The sequence below is a fragment of the Echiichthys vipera genome, assembly GCF_963691815.1.
Source record: "Echiichthys vipera genome assembly, chromosome: 13".
NCBI lineage: Eukaryota > Metazoa > Chordata > Actinopteri > Perciformes > Trachinidae > Echiichthys > Echiichthys vipera.
Window position 1 is genome coordinate 14,676,822 of NC_139838.1, and position 21,804 is coordinate 14,698,625.

Genomic DNA, 21,804 nt, shown 5'->3' on the forward strand with positions numbered 1-21,804 from the left:
TAGTCATGAAAACACCTGGAAATGGATTCAAACGTTTCCAATTTTTCCTGGGAATAATCTATGTGTCCTGGAAATTGTATGTTATATGTTAGCCCCTCGCTCAGATCACCTACGTAAACCTGATTGGTGATTGTTTTGTTGGGACACTTCAAAGCGGGTTTAACAGATGCCAATGGAACGCAACCTTTTCATTTCAGTTCCCATGTCAGTCAATCTGCACAGCAGAACAGACTTGCATTAATCTTTTTGGTGTCAAGTCTATGCTTTTTGGAGCCACGAGTGGAATTCTCAGAGAAGCCCGGTGGAAATGTTATAGATGGTATATCATGAGTCATATTTCAAAAAAACACTGAATGAGTTTTATGTTTCCAGTATCATTACTATACTGCATTTAAAAGTGGTAAATCAAATACTTTTTTTTAATAAAATGCTACATTTAGCTGTTCCTGCTTATCAAGTCATATGAAAATAATAAATAAAATAAGATGTTAGGTTAAAATGAATCAAGCCCCTGAAAACTGTAAAATTATATAGACTACCAGAAATTTGACTGTGTGTGAACAAGTGCTGTGCTGTATTTTCAAGTACTCCTGGAAATGCCTTGTAAAGGTCCTGGAAAACAATTTCTTAAAAAGAGTGGTAACCCTGATAACACCTCAGCAAAGCCTTTGACTAACTGAGGTGAATGGCACTTGGGTGAACTTACTACCATACTCAACGTGGGAAAGTCCATTTCGTAGCTGTGTAAAATGTTTAAACACACACAAAAGAATTTGATGCAAATTAACCTGTAATTGAGCATGTTACCACTAAATAGCCCAGCATCCACATAAAGTAACATGTACGTATTATGAGAAGGGGATATGGTGTTCCCTTTAAAAGTCTGTTATGTCTGATAAAAGTGAGGTGTGTGTTGTCTAGGTTAAGGTTCTTCTTCTCTCACCCTGACACAATAAGCTGTAAAAAAAAAAAAACCTTTGGTAGGGATGTGTGTTTTCACAATCTGGCACCTGTCCAACTTTGCCTTAAGGCGGAAGGTAAGGCAGAGTCCTTTGATGGCCGTGATCGGAACATACACACACTCTGGCTCTGCAGGTGATTAAGATGGCTTTTTAAAAGGCCACCTGTTAGAGATTAAAGGGCACCTGGGAGAAGCAGGGAAAGAAAGCATGATTGAGGGAAAGTGCAGAATAAGAGAGGATGAGAAAACACTGTTTATTAGTTTACAGCTTAAGTACAACGACCCAGACTTCCCCAGCAGTGGTTTAAGTGCCTTTTGAGAATAGTTGGTATCTAAGTGTATGCTTTTTCCCCCTAAGAATGAACACATACATCATCTTAAAACAAAATATTGTCTGCACAATCAAGTGATTGATCTGTTAGTCCATTCACATCATTTCAATGCCAAAAAAAGGATATTGATAAAGTTTAAGTGATTTAATGTTTTTAAAAATTTCATATTTCCCGATTCCTTCTCAAATTGAATATATTTTGACTTTGGACTCATTGTCGTGTTGCAGGTCGGACCTCGAAACATTTCTCTTATGACTCATGTAACTTCAAAGCTTCCCTCTCAAGCACTGTTGTCTCTGCTTTCATTACCAAACATTCCATTGTATAAAAAAAAAAACCTCCTTTAATGACTACCCACCGTAGCAAGAATAGTTGTTGGGAACTTGTCAAAGGAATTTGAGCAAATATCATGCAAGTCTGCATCTGCATGGCTAGGATAGTGTCAGGGTGAGTCATGGTTCGAGTGAATGGGGGTGAGAGAACAACTGCTTGTTGACATTCCTCCCAATCGAAAAGGTTGAATGTGTTGTGTTGTGTTAATGGTCTGGGAGAGGCCTCGCAACCGTGTTGACTTTCTCACAGTTTGGAACTCGATTGATAAATCCTCAAAGACGCAACCGTGCATGCATGCGTGTTTTGCGATTTACGCATACGCGCGAACAGACAGTGCATCCACACTGGGCACAAACTCCCATGTGTCCCCGCAGTTCACACTGACAGGGGCTTGCACGCACTCGCACGCACTTCGTTTCTCTCTCTCGGTCAGATTGACGCTTTCACATGCAGACATGCGCGCACACATTCCAGAGGTTGTCTCGGTGGAATGTAGGACAGAGCGGTGTTAGCACTAAAGGAAGTGTGACTCAGCTGCCTGTCCCAACCCAGTCTCAGTCCTTTCAATGCCACTTGTGTGTCTGCATATGCGCACATGCAAATCCCTTACACCCCCACGAGTGTACCCATATGAGTGTGTGACTGCTGGCTGTTTGCATGCCAGTGGCAAGCTCTATGTGAATCCAGCTATCCCCTTCAACAAACCAAGAACCACTCCAGATTTAAAGATGGACCTCTTTGAAATATCAGCCTTACTTGTTATGGCATGATGACTTTGCTGTAGGTGTTTCTTTTCTTTTGCAGTAACAGTCAGAACTGGTTTGGTCTGATCTTAAATGTCTTTCAAATGTCAGTGCAGTGATTTTCCCCCGAAAAAGACATATGTGGTATGATCCTCTTTCATTCAGATAGTTTAAAGCAGAGGTTCATGAGTAAAGGAACACTGAGACATCCAATTGGGTAAGGATGCCAGTTGTGACTAACTGAAAAAAAAACTCTATCTCCACTTCCGAACTGAAGCATGTGACAGAGTTTGCTGTTAAAGTGTGCAAAATACCCCTGTGTGACTAATTTCCCAGTGTCTGAGTCTGTAGGAAAGTGTGGGTGTTAAGCTATGCAAAGCTTCCTGCATGTGGGAAAACACAGGGAGCACATGGTGGCTAGCCAGTCTGATGACTTCAGTTAAGTGGGGTGCACTTGAACCGTATTTGTGCCTGGATGCGAATGCATACACACATGCATATATCCTGCATTACATTGACATCTGCTGGTGACTTACTACTTTAAACAAGTAGAAAATACAAAATGATAGCTTCTCTGACCCTAGTGGGTTTCATATTGTACATTTGGGAGTAACATATTTAGAAAAAAGTCATCTTGTTGCCATTTTTTGTGTTGAAAGGAAAGTATTTTCTTCAACAGCACCACCTCCTCATTCCCCTTAAGAGGAACTTCATTAGGAAGGTCTAGTTCCCATTGCTCTTTCTCTGTTAGAATAATCCAATCCCTATTTCTGTCACACGCCTCTCCTTCCCACTTTCACACACACACACACACACACACACACACACACACACACACACACACACACACACACACACACACACACACACATACACATACACATACAAATACACACACACACAGCAAAAGCAGACACACACACACACACATACACATACAAATACACACACACACAGCAAAAGCAGACACACACACACACACATACACATACAAATACACACACACGCACACACAGCAAAAGCAGACACCCACACACACACACACAGCAAAAGCAGACACCCACACACAAGGGATAAATAGGCTTTTCTTGTACAGTGCGTCGGCGGCCGGCAGGCTTGTGCTGATGACTACTGGAATTTGTGCGGGTGCCAGAGCAGGCATGGCCGCCCACGGGCATCCAAAGACAGCCCAAAGCCACAGGAACCACCAGCAGCCCTGCTGCCTCTTTCCTCCCTCCTTTCATCCCTCCCTCCCTCTTTTCAGTGGTACTACCGACACTTCTTCACAGTCCTGACTCCGTGAGATGGAGCCGCCAGCGTGTAGCTACTTCAAACGCTGACATCAGAGTCAAACATTCCTTTTTGCCTTGAGCCAGTGGATTATATGTGGACTGTTTGTCTGCAGTTTACCTTGGGATAGTGAGCATTGGTGCTTGTATGTAAAGTAGATCAATAAGAACGGAATAAATACTGTACACTTTTCACCAAAATGCATTTTTAACCTTTTCCTGTATCTTAATGTATTTTGACTCCCGTAAATGTTGAAGCAGCAGCCGACTAACTGAAGTCATGTTTCTCGTCCCTTTCCCAGACCGCTATTTCGAGGAAACTCAGATGTTGATCAGCTGGGAAAGATTTTTGAGTAAGTGTTATTGCCTGTGTTTCCTATTCATTTTTTGAGGTTTTCTTGAGTCTGAATGTTCAAGCTGGGAAAAAGGTCTTAAAACTATATTGGACTGTCCATAGAAATCACTCAGTAATGAGGCCAATAAGTCCAGTGTGTGGATACTAGTGCCTAAAATAGAACTGTATGTGCACACAAACTATCGTTCAGTTTCTTCGGTAAACCTAGGATGATTCTAACAAAGTTCTTGAACTGTAGATGCAGTGAATGTCGAACATTGCTGGCATGACGAATCTAATGACAATCATCATCCCACAGTGTTGTTGGGGTGCCTTCCGCAGAGGACTGGCCCCAGGAAGTTGCCCTACCACAGAGTGCCTTCAACCCCCGGCCCCCTAAGCCAATAGAGGACTTGGTTCCAGACATGGACGAACAAGGACGGGCCCTCTTAATGGTAAGTAGAACGAGCATCCGTTCTAACCAATCCAAATTCATTAAGCAGCAGCCTACCTGTTTTCAGTGATTTGCCATGTTTTCATACAGTATTCCTATCATAATATTGCAGTTACGGTATACTTCACCTATTAGTCCTACTTATCTTCTTTTATTTCCCCTCTCTTCTTTGCAGCAATTCCTTGCCTTCAACCCCTCCAGGAGGATATCGGCTTTTGCTGCTCTCACCCACCCCTACTTTCAAAGTGTGGACAGCCACAGTAGAAGTGTGTATGCGGCCCAGCCTATCCCCACCAACAAGCCCACTATGGAGGAGAGGACAGCCTGACAGTCCTCCTTTACCCTTAATCATCCCACACAGTGTCTAGAAAAAGTATTCCGCCTAGGTCTTTCTCATGTTTCATGTTTGTTGGGGTTCTTTTTACAGCGTTAAATCAAAGTGGGTTAATTAAGCTCTTTTTTTGACACTGATTGACATGTAAAGTAGTTGTATGTAGGATTTAGTGGCTGCAGATTCCAACCAACTGAATACTTCCCTCACCCTTCCCTTTCCTGTGTCTATAGAATCTACGGCAGCCTTCAGATAACATAAAAAAGCAAATGGCCCTCTTTAGACCCAGTTTGGTATCTGGGTTACTGTAGAAATATGGTGGTGCAACATGACTCGATCAGAATGGGGTTTATTGCCAGGTAGCTTTCCACATACAAGGATTTTGGTGCGTAGAATAAACATATTAGGTGACTACAATAGTCAATGTCATAAATATAGACACAGTAAAAATATGAAAGATACTAAACAAATACAAAAACACTTGCCTGTGCTCCCTATGCTGCTATAAAGGGCTCACTTTAAGCTTATTAATTTCAGGTGATTATACACAAATGAAAACAGTTATATTAGGGTTAGGGTTTCCTTTTCTGCCAATAAATCCTACACACGGCACCTTTAAGATTTATCTATGTATGTGAAAATAAATCCATAGAAACCCTCTACCATTGCGAGAACATGATGATACCAACATCTGGCTTTGCATAGCATTTATTTATCTGCTCTAAAAGCCTGATTTTGGTGTCATCCTACTATGGAGCCTTGTTTCACGCCCACATCCCTTTGGGCAATTGCAAGCGTAAATGTCATGCAATTTTTCAACAGTGGGTTTCTTCTTTGCCAGTTAACCATAAAGGTAGAAAGGCAGCAGTTGCTGTAGCCTCAAACCCTCCCATCCCAGTTAGGGTCCCATGTAGCACCTCTAGTGTCCACAGACCTCATTGCTGCTTTATTCCCTCTTCATTCATAGCCTTAAGTTTTTAAGAATGATCTGCTCTTAAAATATTTGCACTCCACGCTCAAGTGCCTTTATATTTTACGGGCATCCTTCCACTGATGGCCGTGAAGAGAGCTAGCGGAACATCTGGCTGCAAAAAAACAGAAGCGTAATACTTTTGGATCCATTTGTAGAGATTTGTTTCTCTTTGACTTTCAACGCTCTGAGCACCCAAACAGGTGTTTTCAGTTATTTTGGCTGATTAGACCCCTTCTCTGGACTTATACACACTGCGATAACCTTTTAGGGTGGGACAAGTTAGACCTTTATTATTCTTATTGGTATATGCAGATTTGGGACTTAATGAATTCCCATTAAACTCTGGCCCACCTTCAAGGCCTAATAAGCCTGAAGGTGGGCCTAATAAGCCTGAATAACTGGAAACGCTGTGAGGGGGGTAAAAGACATTTTTTATGGTAATCTGTGTCAAAAAAAAAAGCTTAATCAACTGTGATTTTGTGTTGTAAATGAAAACAAAACATGATATGGACCAAGTGGGCAAATGAAAAGTTCATCTGCAAAATCAGATACAATCCATTCTAAAAAAAAAAAAAAAAATGTTTTTAAACAAACAAACACATTCCTGTTATGGAATAAAAAAATAATAAAAGAGAGCTGTATCTCATCAAAAACAACCCAGCATCAGTTTGCTGTTTCTTGGTTTGCACAAAAAAAACATGGTTTAGGAAAATAAATAAAATGGAGATATCTGTTTTTGTGAATGAACCCTCTAAATACTTTTCTATAGTCAAAATACAAAGCTCTAGGAAAGTACTCCCAATGAGAGGACAAAGATAGTGTCAAGAAGGATGACACCAACGCTCTCACCCCCTGAAAAATGCACACATGCTATCCTCCTTCCATGAACTGTTGGATTGTAATTGCTGCTTTTAGGTTGTTAAATGTTGATGATTGACTGTGTTAACAATGCAAAGAGAACTGCATCTCAGATTGACTGGTATTAGTGGGGCAAGTGGAATAAAGAGGCCATGAAGCAGAGGCCTCTTTATGACCAGCGTTTAGCCTCACAACAGCCCTCTCGACTGAGGGACCGGACCACACAGGATCCTGGGTGGACAGCGTGGATCACTCACGGATATGTACACAACATTGAGTGAGTGCACTACCACTGACGTTAGCACACTCATGTACACACTTACTTATTGAAACGTTATTGGGCATCACAAGCCAGCCACTCACTGCAAAGTGTCTTATCATTCCAGTCCTACATGTATTATAATACTGCCACCCTGAGGATGTCCTGAGCAACTGCAGACCAGTAGCGGGATTCTAATGGTTTCTGCACTCTTCAAGGAACTCCTATTGGGCTGATACACCAGTGCTGAGACAATGATGAAAGAACCTAATACAAATGTTCCTGCCACTCACAAGTCCGCCATCATGGGCTTTTATTATTATAAGATACAATTATATACTCTCCGAATGTTACAGCAATGCACAGCAATAGGTGGAGTAAGTCCCACCAGCACTATTCAACATGAATACATTTGGCACCGAATAGTGTCGCCAATATTCTGTATTTAATTTTAATTTTATTGACAAGTCTTATATGCTTGTTTGCATCAAGTTGTTACTTGATTTTTTTTTTTTCTTAAAGATGCTGGGGCATACAATATTCTTACACCAATTACCCCAACTCTTTAGACGATTATAGAATTTGTGTAAGAATAGTTTGACAATGTAAGGAATGTATAAAGGATAGGCATTGGTACTGTACAGTATAGAGTGCTAAGTACAAGCTGTAATGATAGAAAACTTTTGAAACATGCATCGTCAGCCCATAGATATGTCGTAAAAACTGATAGATGTAGAGTAGCGAGGGTCAGTGGAATGTTGTTTGGCGAGAGTATTTTGTCTATTGAAAATGTTGGGCGGGCTCTATGGGTGCTAGTTGAATTTCATTTGCTTCGGATTGAGAGTGCATTATACAGTGGTTTTGATAATGAAATAATGCACAAATATTTTGTGTACAGTTTTTGCTTTATTTTATCATCATGTCCAGTTATATTCAAGATCTTTTTTTTTTTTTTTTACCAGCAAGGAAAAAGCAAGTTATGCAGAGTTGTATTTTTGTATGTAGTAGTTCTTGCAGAACAGTAACATATTTTAACACTGGTTTACGTTTCTTTAACAGGTGGTGCTGCTAGCACACAAACAGACACACACTCTTGACTTTCTCAGGTTCTTGTTATGGTCGTCCGAACCTTTCGGGCACAGTTTGCACATCTCTGGGCTACTAACTGACCACATCACAACTCCTTCAGGTTCTCTTTCAAGCTGTTCCACGATCATGTCATTGATCCCTGTCTACTGTCATTCCTATTTATCACCTATATGTTACTGTAGTCATTACTGTCTGAAAATAACTGCCTGTATCAACTGTTTTTGCCAGCAACTTGTAATTGCTGGATGGCGAACACGATGTAGTATCATGTATAATTGTCTGCTTGACTAAGCACTGTGTGAATTTTCTATTTGATAATACATCTGGTGTCAGTGGTGTGTACAATGCAATGGAGGCTCCATAGAATCAGAATAATGACTGTTAATACATTTAATTCATTTCATACCATAAAACTGTCCACTGTTGTTGAGCTTTCAGAAGTTTCACTTTTTTGAAAGCAACATAGCTTGATCCATCCATAAAACTCAAATTACACACGTTCCTGTGTCACATTTGTTTTTAGAATAATAAATGGCAACTAGGAACAACACAATCATGGCATTACACTTATGTATGAATGCAGGCATTGGTGTCTTATTATTGTGTTGCACCAGTTGAATAAAAAGCAGCTTTTTGTGGATGTCGTTTTTGACTAATTTGACTGATAAATGAATGAATCGTTCCAGAGAGTGTGTAGGTATTAATATTTGGAATGAGGGAACATTAGAAGCAACAAAGGCTAACTGCTGTTGTCATTTGTTATCATTTGCCTTCTGCCACACTGTCTTTTCCCAACAAAACGCTTCTATTTCATAGTAAGACAAGAACATATATTTTTTAAATAAATTCACTTTTTTTGTATCATTAAATTTGTGTTATGGGTGTTTCACTGTTAATAGTAATTTGAAAACGAGCCCCAGATATTTTGATAGAGATACAACAATCATTATTTAGAATTCAAATGATGGCACTGAGTGTGATACAGTATTTTATGATACCAGCAAGTGGCGGCTGGGGGATTTTTTTTTCCAGGGGGGCCTATAACTCCAAAATAGTCTTACCTTGTACCAAAAAGCAAGCAAACATGTACTACGGTATCACACAAGTGTATTTACATAAATTAAAACTAGTAGGTATGTTATTGTATTATCTTTATCACTCTGACAGGTAAAAATACCGTTTTTACTAGGAGACATGCTGTTACGGATATCTAAATCTGATTATGAATATAAGGAAAAGGATTAGGGCCACACATGAAAAACGCATTTCAGAATTCTGACTGTATTTAGATATAATTGAGTTCATGCGCGGCTCTAATCCTAGGATAGGAGTGGGATTGATAAAATGTTAAAATCCCGATCCACACCAGTTGGTGGCGCTAACGGTAACTCACCATCCCGCTGTTTCACCAAACGCCAAAAAACATGTAGACGAGGAAGAGTCTTCAGCTGCCATTAACAAAGTCTGTTGTGGCTAGGTCGATGCTAGCCAGGTAGCACTAATGGTTGCGCTCTCTGTTGAATATTTCCCCCCCATTACTAACTCGACATGGGCAAGAGAGACAATCGAGTGGTGAGTTATGTCACTTAATCTGTGTAAAGGTGGAGAAACCATGGGTTACATTATGGGTGTGATAAGCTAGGCTAAACACAAGCTAACCTGGACGGTAGCGCTGCGACTTGCTAGGCCTAGACGGTGGTCATTTTTAAGACACACGTTATGTCGCATATATCATTTGAAAATACAAAAGAGTCGTGTTCATTTACTGCAGCATGCTCTAGGTTTGAAGTGCTGGTTGCGTTGTTTGGCAGGCTCGACCAGCACTAACGGTAGTGGTTTTGAAAAGCTACCAATGCTAACGGCAACCTTAGCTCTTGGCATGTTGGATGATGTTGCGCAGTATTTTCCCTTTGCTTTTCGAGGCCCTGTAACTCTAGCAGGGAGATATTAACCAACTGCAAGTGTAGGTAAACGTTAGCCCAGTGTTTTTGGTTAATGCTAGTAGCAAAGTTGGTTAACTGAGTCGTTTTATCACCGACGCTGAAGCTGATTTTGGTGCACTAGCTCAGTCCATAGGCGAGTGGGCTGGGAACTGTAGGGTCGGCGGTTCTTAATCAAGCTGTTATTATATTATTCATGTTACATACACACATACATACATACATACATACATGCTTAAACAGGACCTGCAGTATATACGTGCAATTAATGGAGAGATGTCAGAGCGAAGGGTCTGCCAGTGGATTGGCGGCCCGAGCAGTTAGGGGTCGGTGCCTTGCTCAACACCTCGGCAGTGCCTAGGAGATGAACTGGCACCTAGTTGCATGTATATAGACTCTGTTTGTGTTTTGTTTTTTTGTTTCGGGCCTGTGTGTGCAAATGAAAAAAAAACAGAGTGAAAAATGAATTTCCCTTTGCAGGATTAATACAGTTAATATTGTATGTTTCATCTGTTACTATGGTGAATAGGACTGCTTGCTTGCTTGCTTACTAGGTGGGAAATATTACCGTAAAGTACACATCACATCACTACCCTACTCAAGGAATCGATCGCTCACGCCCATCCCCAGCATATCGGTTTAGTCTCAGTATCGGATAATCTGGCATCTGGTCTATTCCAATAACCTCCATTAGAAATGTGTTAAAGTGCTTGTGTCTGTCTTGTGTCCCAGGCTTACATCAACCCTATCGCTGCTGCACGAGCCAGGGGACCGTCAAATAACGCCGGACCAACCATCCAAGATTATTTAGGCAGACCTCGGCCAACATGGTGAGTAAAGGACAGACCTCCTCGCTGGCCTACCCTGACATGAATATTTGCTTCTTGGTAACAAAAATAGAACCTCTTTCTCAAAGCCACACACCTCTGTTATGGCTGAGTATTACGTTGCATCCATGTTAATCCATATCACAGCTGCAGCCCTGAAGAAGCTGGTGTTGGGAGGATGTGCAGTTTTTTGCTCCCCACAGACAATCAGAAAAACAAGCACTTGTCTTTTGGGCTCTGACAGATATAGAAACAGTTTGATGTAATAACACTTATCCTCAATACTCAGCGTGAAAAAGACTTCTTGGTTCGTAATGCATCTTTAGGTATTTCCTCTGCAGAGAATATGAGTGACACTGGACGATTAAAATGTAATGTCACAGCAGTAAAACGTGACAGATTTTTAATAATGTTTGACCCAATGGATTTGAGTCCGTGTTGCAACAGCGGTGGTGTTCCAGGACGAGGTGCTCTCACCACAGCGCTGCCAAAGAAGATTGAGAGTAGAGAGGCAGATCCTCTGATGCGTGTTAACAGGGGCTTGGTTTATTCAGTGCCCCAGTACATTGAATATAAATTATGCAGATTGAACTGGTAACCGCATTATCCAACCCTGTATATACATTCAATGGTCCCCCGCATTAAACATTCAAAACTTATCTGCTGTAAAGAAAAGGTGCTTTCCATAAATAATTTTGTTTTTTCCAAGTAAGGAGCGTCCACTTGTCTTGTAGAAAGAAACACCGATATTTGTCTCAGGAACAGATTCATTTTGTAAAGTTATGAATTATTGTGTACAGTTTGCAGATATTTGTTTAAACCCGTTTGACCCTTTTTTTTTCTCCCTGCTGTATTTTACATGGTTAACTCAAATCTTATCCTGTAAAAAGTAATATCTGATCTTAAATGGAATGCATTAGGATCTCGGCCACAAGGTGGCACATTTACTTCATTATGTGCTACACTAGACCTTCAGTATCAAAGTTCAATTTGAATTACGCAAAGAGCAACATGTTTTTAATGCAGTTTGTCTAATCCAATATAAGTGAAGTGACTTCAATGAATTATATTTTATCATAACTGAAACTATTGTGGGAAACAGAAGAACCTTGATTCATCAAACAAATGTTGGAAAAATGAAGGCCCATAGAGTCATGCATTGTCGGTTTAATGTAAATTCTTACTGATGAAAAGCAGAGCCTCAGCTTTAGGATGGCTCCTGGCAAGCTTTACCTTATAAATGATGTTAAAAACTGGTTTACCGTTGCTTCATCAGGGAGGAGTTGAAGGAGCAGCTGGAGAAGAAGAAGAAGGGCTCTCGAGCCCTGGCTGACTTTGAGGACAAAATGAACGTGGTATGTTTGTATTATATAGACTCACATTTGACCTTAGTGATCACCATCTTTTTCTTCATTCTTTTCAATCCCAGCTATGAGTGTCAAGAGTAATGAGTCTTTTAATGGTACTAAAAAAAACTACTCTTCATACTTGGATGAAGGTGTAGCTACATAAGGGGAACAGTTAATATAGTAGATGAATACACTTTCTTTTTTTTCTGATATCTTCTGTTGTTTTCAGAAATGGAGGAAAGAACTGGCAAAAAACCGAGAGAAGTTGTTGGGTGCAAGTGAAAAAGAGAAAGATAAAGAGAAAAAGATAACAGACAAGGAGAAAGAGGAAAAGAAAGAGAAAAAAGAGGTATGTTATCTGTAATTTGAAGTATCTCGCTCTTAAATCATCGTCATCTTTACTGACTTTTGCTTTTCATTTGTGTTCAGAAAAAGAAGAAAGAAAAGAAGAAATCCAGCAGGGTGAGGAGAGACCTCCAGTATTTTGATGGAAAGCTGTGCCACAGTGCACACACACACACACACACACACACACACACACACACACACACACACACACACACACACACACACACACACACATACACATATACTGCCCGATCTGACTCTAATCTGAGATGGTCTCTTGTTCTGTTCAAATTTCCAAACAAGCAAATAACCTCAAGTCTAATGAACTCTGCTTCCATTGTGTTTTGGTCAAGCATTCTTCATCTTCCTCCTCCTCATCGAGTTCTGATTCTTCCAGCAGCTCCTCCTCAGAATCTGAAGATGCAGTAAGTCATTACAGACTTGTACCATGTGTTATACTAGATATCGCCAACCACTTCAGAAAACATTTTGGGACCCATTATCCAAGAGTTAGAATTTAGAAGCACGAAGCTTGTGAAGTAGAGGCAAACCTTTCCAAGGTCCTGCTCTGCTGGATATGATTGATTAGCTGATTAATTACTGTTGGCTACTGTTTTCCTGAAGTGCATTGTCAAAGGTTAATTTTAGGAATAGCTTCCTGTGTTTAAATAAAGAGCAGTGGGGTCTTTTTGATATTCTGAAGTAGTGTTGGGTGATCATTTCTATTTTTATATCGTCCAATTGTGGTTATTCACGATTTCTGATAGGCAATCTGATCGCCGGGTTATGAGTTCATCTCTAAAAGAGTGGGAACATTTTATTTAAAATTTGTCAATATCAAAATATCTATTAATAGCAATGTTTCCTCTATCTCGAGTCAAGCAACAGCTCCATTTGTGCTTGGTGTGACAATATCGCAGCATCATGTTCTGTTGCTAACATTATTACCTTTAAAATCACACTCCAAATTATATTCACAACTATACCTATGGTGCACAGATCAAGGATTTGGTGAGCAGGCACATGGAGAATGGAGATTTTAAGTAAAGGAGGTGATTTGTTCCCCGAGCAATCCTGCACATCATCTCGGCAACTCAAATCAATGTTTTTTACGCGTGAGGCAGCAATACACTGTTTGATTGCAATTTTATTTGTGTATACAGGATGAAAAGAAGAGTGTGAAGAAAAAGCGTAAAAGAAAGAAGTCATCGACCCGGAGAGCGTCAGACAGCTCAGAGGAAGAATCTGATGCTGAAATTAAGGTTTTTATGTTTGTTTTTGACAGCATAGCAAAATCAGTTGTTAACAATAGGCAGCCAGTTGTCCTACAATGACTTTGTAATGTTGTTGTTTATTCTAAATGTTGTTTTTCTTCCCAAGAAGAAAAAGAAAAGAATCAAGGAAGACGGGGACAAAGATAAGGTAGTTTACTCTTATTCAGTGACTCGCTTAACTAACTTTGCAATGTTGTTAATTTTGTTGACCATGTGTGTATTTATACAGATTTGTGATGCTTTTTTAAATTACGGTTTTTGTCCCTTGTTGTTGCCAATCAAACAGAGTAACACTTTTGAATCCAGTTGTTATAAAACCTTCATAATTGTGGTGTAAATCTGTTGTTTCTCAGGAGGACCGGAGTCGTAAAAGAAAAAGGAAGGCCGAGCGGAATTATAAAGACTCATCTTCAGAGTCCTCTGCCGACTCCGGGGGGGAAGAGGTAGTAAGTATTATTCTTTTATGGTTAGGTTGGCTGGGATGGTTAATCAAGTTTGGGGGAAAGGACATTCTGAGGTACCCATATAAAATGTTTTGCAGCTTTCAGCATATATGTCAACTCCTTCAAATATTTAGTCAAAAATAACATTTTATAGTCTAGTTTTAGTCAACAAGAAACTTGATATTTTAGCCTTGTTGGTCATAAATAATAACTGAATATTATAGTGTACTTAGTTTGAACATGTTTAATGACGGACATCTGATGACAGGTTAATCAGTGTGTTTGATTTATTTGTGTCTACATTAGTCAGACTTCCGAGTTGGGTCCATTCACATGAGATTGCAATCACAGATTGTCACTGTCACAGGAGACTTCTGTTTCTAGTTCTATGAACTTAACTGCTAAACTATACACACAGTTACATTACACAATAGACAAATACAGTTAAGTTTCAGTTCTCCCTGTACACTCACTTTCTCTCCTCTCCTCACTCGTCCAGATGTACACGCTTCCTGTCTGTCACGCTTCATGGGGAGCCTGAGAAATATTTAAATTTAAAAGTCCTATTTACATCAGTCTGACAGGGTTTGACCTCCATTCGACCAAAATAAAAAGGAGGGTTGTGACTCCGGGTTGACCTGTTCAGTTCCACGGCAAGTTCAAATCGTGTCGCTTTAAATGTCGTGTAGAGGCAGACATCACGCAGCGAGAAAGCAAGTAACTACAGAGTTGAACAGTCTGACTGAGGTGGTAGAATTATCATTTACACATGAACCACCACTATCTCAGGATATCGCCGTCATCGCTTCACTTTGCTTTTAAACCTTTGTGAAATGAGTCCCAAGTATCAGCTTGTTTTTACTAGCAAGCCTTGGTTGACAATGGTTATGAAACTGAGCAAAACCTCAATTGAAATGAGAAAGGTTGCCACAGCAATTATCACTAGATGGGCGTGCTAACCCATTTGCTCAACAGTTTGCAATTTGGCAATTGACTCAGAAAGAGATGACCTTATGGATTTGGTTTAGTGTAGAATTCCGTTGTAAACCTAAGTGCTGTTGCAGTTTCAAATGTTTATACAAACTCCATACTTGTGAAACAATTGTTGCATGAAAGGGGCTTTTTTAGAATTGTGTGAGACTTCCTTCTTTCCATGGTCTCATTTCAACTTTCCCCTCCTATAGGCTGAAGCCAAGAAGAAAAAGAGAAGTAGCGAGGAAAAGGAGAAAATGACAGTGAGAAATTGACTTGCTTTCCTCTTGAAATTACAGTACACACACATAAGACTTTGATTTGAGCTTATGCAGCTAGTGGGGCAGACTTTTATCTCATGACTACAACAAAGACTAATGCCAGGAGACGCTTAGTGAAGCTGGTAAGATTTAAATGAAAGATGTTTTGGCATCTTCATAACACAGATCCAGCGTCATGCAATATGGCAATATGTCTTTAAGCATCTTCTCTGCCAAGTCACTGGTATAAAAATGTATTTGTATAGCTACACCTCTTAACAAATCAGTATTGTTGATCCAGCTATGGAATTAATACTTACTTTGAGAGAAAAGACTTGGACACAAACGTTTTCTGTTCACAGGACAAATCCAAGAAGAAGAGGAAAAAGAAGCACAAGAAACACGGCAGGAAAAAGAAAAAGAAGGAAGCATCTCACGCAGACTCTGAGCTCGACTAACAACCACAGCTTAACGGTTCTCTCTTCTTCCTGACACTTCACAAGTAGCGCTGTTTTTGTCTTTGACCTCTAAATACATCTCCCATCCATTGTCTGTCATCACGCTCGAACAAGAGACCTACAGACTTGTAATGCTGGGGGGTTCTGTGAGTGAAGTGAGAATGAGGGAAGCACCCATCCCTCAGAGTGGCAACTACCAGTTGATATCTTCTGTTCATTTTTTATCACTGTGGGTTTTTTTTGTAGGTAATTGGTCTTTGAGTTACACTCAACAACTGGACTGAAGTGAATTCCACAGATACTTCCCTCCCTCATCTCGGAGATTTCAAGTGTGACTAGCACTTGCTTTCACCTTCAGTATGCTGGCCCTCTCGGAGTCGTTCTTCTGCTTCATACCGGACATCTTGCGTTTCTTAGTTGCTTGATGAGGCTGTCATGCTCGTGCTTGCGTCGTGCATGTAGATCCGATGACCTGATGATGTCTCACCAGCCTCATATTGAAGTTGGATTTATGATAAGAAATGTGAGCTGCACAGTCAACATTTATACAAAAGATAATTGTTCCGTGAGATGATTGTTACACTGCAGTGTAAATGTAGAAACCTTGGGAATTCATTAAATAAAGTATTGTTTTGCTGTTACTTAGGTGTGTTTATATGAGTGTTTGTGCACATTTGTGTGTGTGTGGGTGTGTGTTTGATGAAGCCTCTTGGATTAGAGGTGAAATGTCTTGACAAATAACCAAGTCCAGTTGCTTTTGACTGAAATTGCTTTGAGGATATATATAATGTAAATCTCAGTGTCACTTCTGCCACTGCATTTGTTTTCACAAATTCACACCGTACAGTTAACCATTAAAAGGCAGCATATTATACTAAACGATGTTAAAGGATCAAACCATAATAAAAATGTGTCATTAGAGGAGGGTTGCAGACACAGTTGCTTGTGTAATGACTACTTGTATCGTCATGTCACATGTCCCATTGTTTTCCCTCGTAACTGTTATGACTCAAATATTTCTGACTTGAGAGTGAACTACTACAGCCAATGTTCTATTATAATAAAGAAAAAGTACTTTGATCACTTTACTAAGACAAAGTAATACCAAAGTGTAGAATGCTTATGCATTAACATGCACAGTAAGCAATATTTTAATGTAGCAGGTTGAGGTGGTTATCTGTTACCTTGAATTCTTGAAGGGAAATTAGTCTCTCACAAGTTGATTTTCGAGGAAAAAATTCAGAGATTACCAGCATGGTGGCCAATGTGATGAAAACATTTTTTAGCTAGATTGAAAATCAAACATTTCTGTGTGGACTACCATTTGCACCAATATGGTGCTGCAAATGTATTCAGAAGAGTACTTTCTAAAACGAATAACTTTATAAAGAACATTATTAAACATTTATGTATTGTAAAGCAATTTTAAATGAACAAAATAAAATAAGCTAAATAAACATGTTCACGGTCAATTGCTGACCATGTAAAACAATAAAGTAAATGGTAATGTAGGCTCAGTGTAAGTCAATTGCATCAATGCAATGTTCCCCATCTTATAGTTTGACTTTGTTTGTTTATAGAATCTTTATCTACAAAGTAACTCTAAATATAGCAGAGTTAAACGTACATGTATTAGATTAGAAGTTGGGAAATAGAAATACTCGAGGAAATAACACTAAATTAAAAAAAACTTAGTGTAAACTCAAAACTCTAAGTTAATCACAATTTGACTTGGTTACATTTCACCTCTGTATCAAACTATGTAGAACAGTGGTTAATATCTCTAAAAAAAAAAAAAAAAAACACCTGAAATTAAAAGTCATATTAGAATAAAGTATGAAACATTCAGCGCACTTCTTACTTATATATATATATAAAAAACCTCCCATGTAGCATCACCTACTGTTGAGGTTTTACAGGCAGGTCTTGTGATCCTGAGCAAAGTTATGGTATCAAAGGTGAATCTGAGGACCAAAGTCTTCCTTGTTTAATCACTGCTGTGTGTGTGTGGTGTGTGTGTGTGTGTGTGTGTGTGTGTGTGTGTGTGTGTGTGTGTGTGTGTGTGTGTGTGTGTCCTCCTGCAATGATTACTCAATCCCACCTTTTTGGCTGTGTGTGAACCAGTTCCAGAAACACTTTACTGTCCTAATCTGACAGTCACAGGACACAGGGGGTGTGATAAACACTTTGACTTCCAGATTTTGTGCAGTGGGAGGGACCTGCCATATAAAGAGCGCTGCATACTGCTTCAGTTTAGGAGAAGTGTGAGACGTTGGAAGCTGTTCAATCACTTCACATGCAAGGTAAGTGATTAAAAAAAAACTATGAATCGGCATCATATCCTTCTTGGCATAACTGTTTACTGTATAGTACTTTATAAACAGTTAACTTCTAGTAGTAGCCTGCTGTTCGGTGTTGTTTTTGAAGAAGATCCTGGTACAGGCTAAAACGAAACTGAAAGTTACAGCAAGTGCACAAAGAGACGGACTCTAGTAGAAGTTTCACATTTAAGTCACAAAATCTGATTTTGTGACTTAAATGTGAACAGTTTTCTGAAACTGCTCATAATGTATCCCATTTTTACTGATTCTAATGAACTTCTTCCTCTTTTGCAGATGCTGAAGATTACTCTGTGGTTATTAGTGGGGATGTCTGTGTGTGAGTCTGGGTCCTGCTATAATACATGTCCTGACGGGAACATCTGTTCCGATTTCGCCACCTGCTGCTTGACTAGGCATGGCTATAGCTGCTGTCCATATCCAAAAGTGAGTCACCTGTCAACACATAAAGTCACTTGACCTGTAAAACTAACAGGTGTGGAAAACGGATGCAAAATATGACCTCTTTATGTCTGTTTTCATGTTTCTTTAGGCTGTGTGTTGCTCTGACCTGGCCCACTGCTGCCCTTCAGGGTTTCGTTGCAACCAGATGACCCAGATGTGTGAGAAAGAGCCTTGGATGAACATACCCATGGTAAAGAAGGAGGCTACAAAGAAACCAAGCCTTCAAGCGTTGGAAAACAACCATGTACCAGACCAAAAAAAGAGCTCTGCTGTGTGGTGTGACAGCTATACCACGTGTCCCAATGGCTATACCTGCTGCAGACACCCTGCAGGTGCCTGGTTCTGCTGCCCATACTCTCCTGTGAGTTGACCTACATACTCTTGTTCAATAAGACACGTGTCTACTGATGACAAGACAAGTCAAGCTTGGAACTAGGGATGCACCGATGAAATTATGGGTCAATATCAATGTTTAAATGAACAATTTAGCCGATGCTGATACCAACGTTTCTTTGTTGTTGTTTATTTTGTTTTGTGTTGTTATTTATTCTGTCTTTTGTCTCATCAGGGAATCAAAGAAATCGAATTATAAAAAAGATAACTGAACTGTTTCAGTCATTCAGCATTTCATTATGCTATCTTTGAATAAGCACATATTCAACCGCACAAATGAAAGAAATGCAGCCTTTTTCACATGAAAAATATATATATTTTTAAAAATATCTACTTCAAAAGCCTTCTTAACCTTTTAACACAACGTTTAGCCAGTGCAAAACTCATGCAATACAACAGGTAAACATTGGCCACTGCCATCTGTGATCATCATCTCATCTGCTGATTTCACTATTGGCTGATACCAATGCATCCCTGCGCTTGTAACTCTTCTATTTGTTTTGCATGTGATAACAAATGGTACCTTGTTGTAACTTGTAGGGCAGGTGTTGTCTGGATGGCTTCCACTGTTGTCCTTATGGCTTTGACTGCGACCTCACTTATACCCACTGTGTGAGGCAAGGCCTGAGATATCCTTTCACCCCCAAACAAAGTATGGCTTCAATCGCTGCCACTCTCGTTTCAACTTCAGAGGACAAAAGCAGCTCGCTAGAGGTAGGACCTATCACAGTAAATGTGTCTTCTCGATATGTGGTGTACCTGGGGTTAGTTATTTATATGTTTTTATATTAATATGAAAAACGATTTTCTCAATTAGCTTCTACCCTAAAGTGATGTGGACCTACGTGAATACACAATTTTTAGACAAAGTATGAACAATTTTAATTGTTTCACATAAGATTTTGTTTTGCATTACGGTTTTCATCCTGGCTTTCTTCACTAGTTTGAAGTGGCTTTATTTGAAAAATATGATGTCACATCTGTCTGCACACCAGTTAGGATTTAGCATCTACTGAATCAAAATGTGATGACAGTTGTGGGTTCGTTTGCGGGCGACTGTCAGTCATGTGGTTAAGCCACAACTACAAAGTCCTGAGTGTTTAACTTTTGGTAAATACAGTTCTTAATAAATAATACCTAATGGCGCTATTAAATTGATAAAGGATCAAAATGACTGTGTATGTGAAAGATTTCCCTTGTAACGGCAGAAGACAGTATCACCCTACTCTGCTCCACTTCCCTGTTTTGCAGGTTTTTAATTTGATGGTTTGTCATTATCCATTAAATGTATTTATGATTAAATATTTAGATAAAAACCAAGGTGTAATAATCGGTTTGTGTTTACTTTTTGCAGACACCAATGACAGCTCTGACAGAAGCCGCCAGTGACGGAAACGCTGCGGCGGGAGTCATTCGCTGTGATTCCAAGTTTTACTGCCCAGCAGGGCAATCTTGCTGCAAAGGACCCACAGGCCTTTGGCGCTGCTGTCCCTTCACACTGGTATGGATTGTCGATCACAAATTATTGTGCAGTGATCTGAATGAAAATCATTTGGCAAAAGTGTTTAGATAAACAGGAATATAGAGGGTTTAATGCACAGAACAATTAAATCAACATCATTTGAAAATGTGTCCGTCTACATCTTAAACCCCTCAAACTGATGCAGCTGATTTAACTTGAATATCCGTGTTCTAATTGTAAACCTACAAATTCACTTGCATATCACCTTTAGTGCAACAATTTACTGGTCATAACTGTATTTTTTCTAACATCAAGACTTTTTCTGATTCAGGGCCAGTGCTGTGCAGATGGTCATCACTGCTGTGAACGTGGGAAAACATGCAACCTCAGCCCCATGTCATGCAGTAGAGGGTACTCTCAGACTCTCTCAGGAACACATGAAGACACCAAAACAGACTGAGGAAATGTTTTTTTTTTTAAGTTTGTACACTGTGACAGCTTTGCTATTATGTTGGTACACATTTCAGAGCAAATCTGACAATGCACCATCATCAGACCTAGATGCCGGTTTAATCAAAGGGATAGTGTGCTTACAACCTCAAACGATTATTTCTCTTACCCACGTTGAATTCCATTTTTAGATGACACTTTATGCTGTATTGCTCAAAACACGGGATGGGATGTAAACATTCATTTTTACTAACCAGCTTAGCAATGTTTCATGCAAAGGTTTGCATCCATTGCAGTCGTGTAGTAACTATGTTGAGACTGATTTGAATATTTGAGATGTGAGATACATATTACAAACATATGAACTTCTTTAAATAAATTTAAATAAAAATAAAAAATGTCATCTTTTCATGCCGCTTGAACTTCATGTGCCAATGGATGATAGACCACTACCGCTCACTGTTTATTATTATTATTATTATTATTATTATTATTATTATGAATAAACAGTAAACAGAATTGTTGGGTCTATGTAAATCATAAATAAGTCATAGAGTGTGGTATATACCTACTCTGTAAAGTGTCCTGAGATAACTTTTGTTATGATTTGGCACTGTAAATAAAACTGAATTTAATTAAACTGTGACGGTCATCAAATAATATATTTATTTGATATAGCATCGTGCTTCACATGATAAAATTGTTAACATGAGCCCCAAACAGTAAAATTGGCAAGCAAAAAGTAAATACCAATGGATATAAAAATGAAAAAGACTTAAAAACACAAAATACAAACATGAGACAAAAAAAAAACATAAGCCAGTTAAAGGGCTTTTACTTTGAAAGGAATACACACGAGTCCAATTGGGTCACTTCCTCTGGTTCCCGT

At 39.4% G+C, this 21,804-nt stretch overlaps 3 protein-coding genes across 5 annotated transcripts in view; all 3 read left to right on the top strand.

Annotated features, from left to right (window-relative positions):
* The window catches only part of cdk6 (cyclin dependent kinase 6), a 33,534-nt gene extending 25,002 nt beyond the window's left edge, over positions 1–8,532 (top strand). Inside the window, exons 6-8 of the mRNA XM_083926317.1 lie at positions 3,961–4,011; positions 4,312–4,447; positions 4,622–8,532. Of these exons, the coding sequence (XP_083782443.1) occupies positions 3,961–4,011; positions 4,312–4,447; positions 4,622–4,774 (340 nt within the window). The 3' untranslated portion in view covers positions 4,775–8,532. The remainder of the gene's footprint in view (positions 1–3,960; positions 4,012–4,311; positions 4,448–4,621) is intronic.
* Positions 8,533–9,387: 855 nt separating this feature from the next.
* fam133b (family with sequence similarity 133 member B) lies at positions 9,388–16,462 on the top strand. Of its 3 annotated transcripts, none has more exons than XM_083925834.1 (11): positions 9,388–9,528; positions 10,629–10,726; positions 12,000–12,078; positions 12,302–12,421; positions 12,502–12,534; positions 12,774–12,845; positions 13,584–13,682; positions 13,801–13,842; positions 14,048–14,140; positions 15,322–15,372; positions 15,732–16,462. In XM_083925834.1, the coding sequence occupies exons 1-11, from the start codon at positions 9,505–9,507 to the stop codon at positions 15,825–15,827; spliced, it is 807 nt and encodes a 268-aa protein (XP_083781960.1). In that variant the 5' UTR covers positions 9,388–9,504; the 3' UTR covers positions 15,828–16,462. The 3 variants fall into 3 exon arrangements, with proteins under 3 accessions (XP_083781960.1, XP_083781962.1, XP_083781961.1); XM_083925836.1 differs by having other exon boundaries at positions 14,048–14,137; XM_083925835.1 differs by having other exon boundaries at positions 13,804–13,842.
* Positions 16,463–18,046: 1,584 nt separating this feature from the next.
* Positions 18,047–21,301, top strand: LOC310955348 (progranulin-like). The gene is made up of 6 exons (XM_083925161.1): positions 18,047–18,130; positions 18,443–18,592; positions 18,699–18,971; positions 19,544–19,717; positions 20,358–20,504; positions 20,797–21,301. The coding sequence occupies exons 2-6, from the start codon at positions 18,443–18,445 to the stop codon at positions 20,923–20,925; spliced, it is 873 nt and encodes a 290-aa protein (XP_083781287.1). The 5' UTR covers positions 18,047–18,130; the 3' UTR covers positions 20,926–21,301.
* Positions 21,302–21,804: the final 503 nt, after the last annotated feature.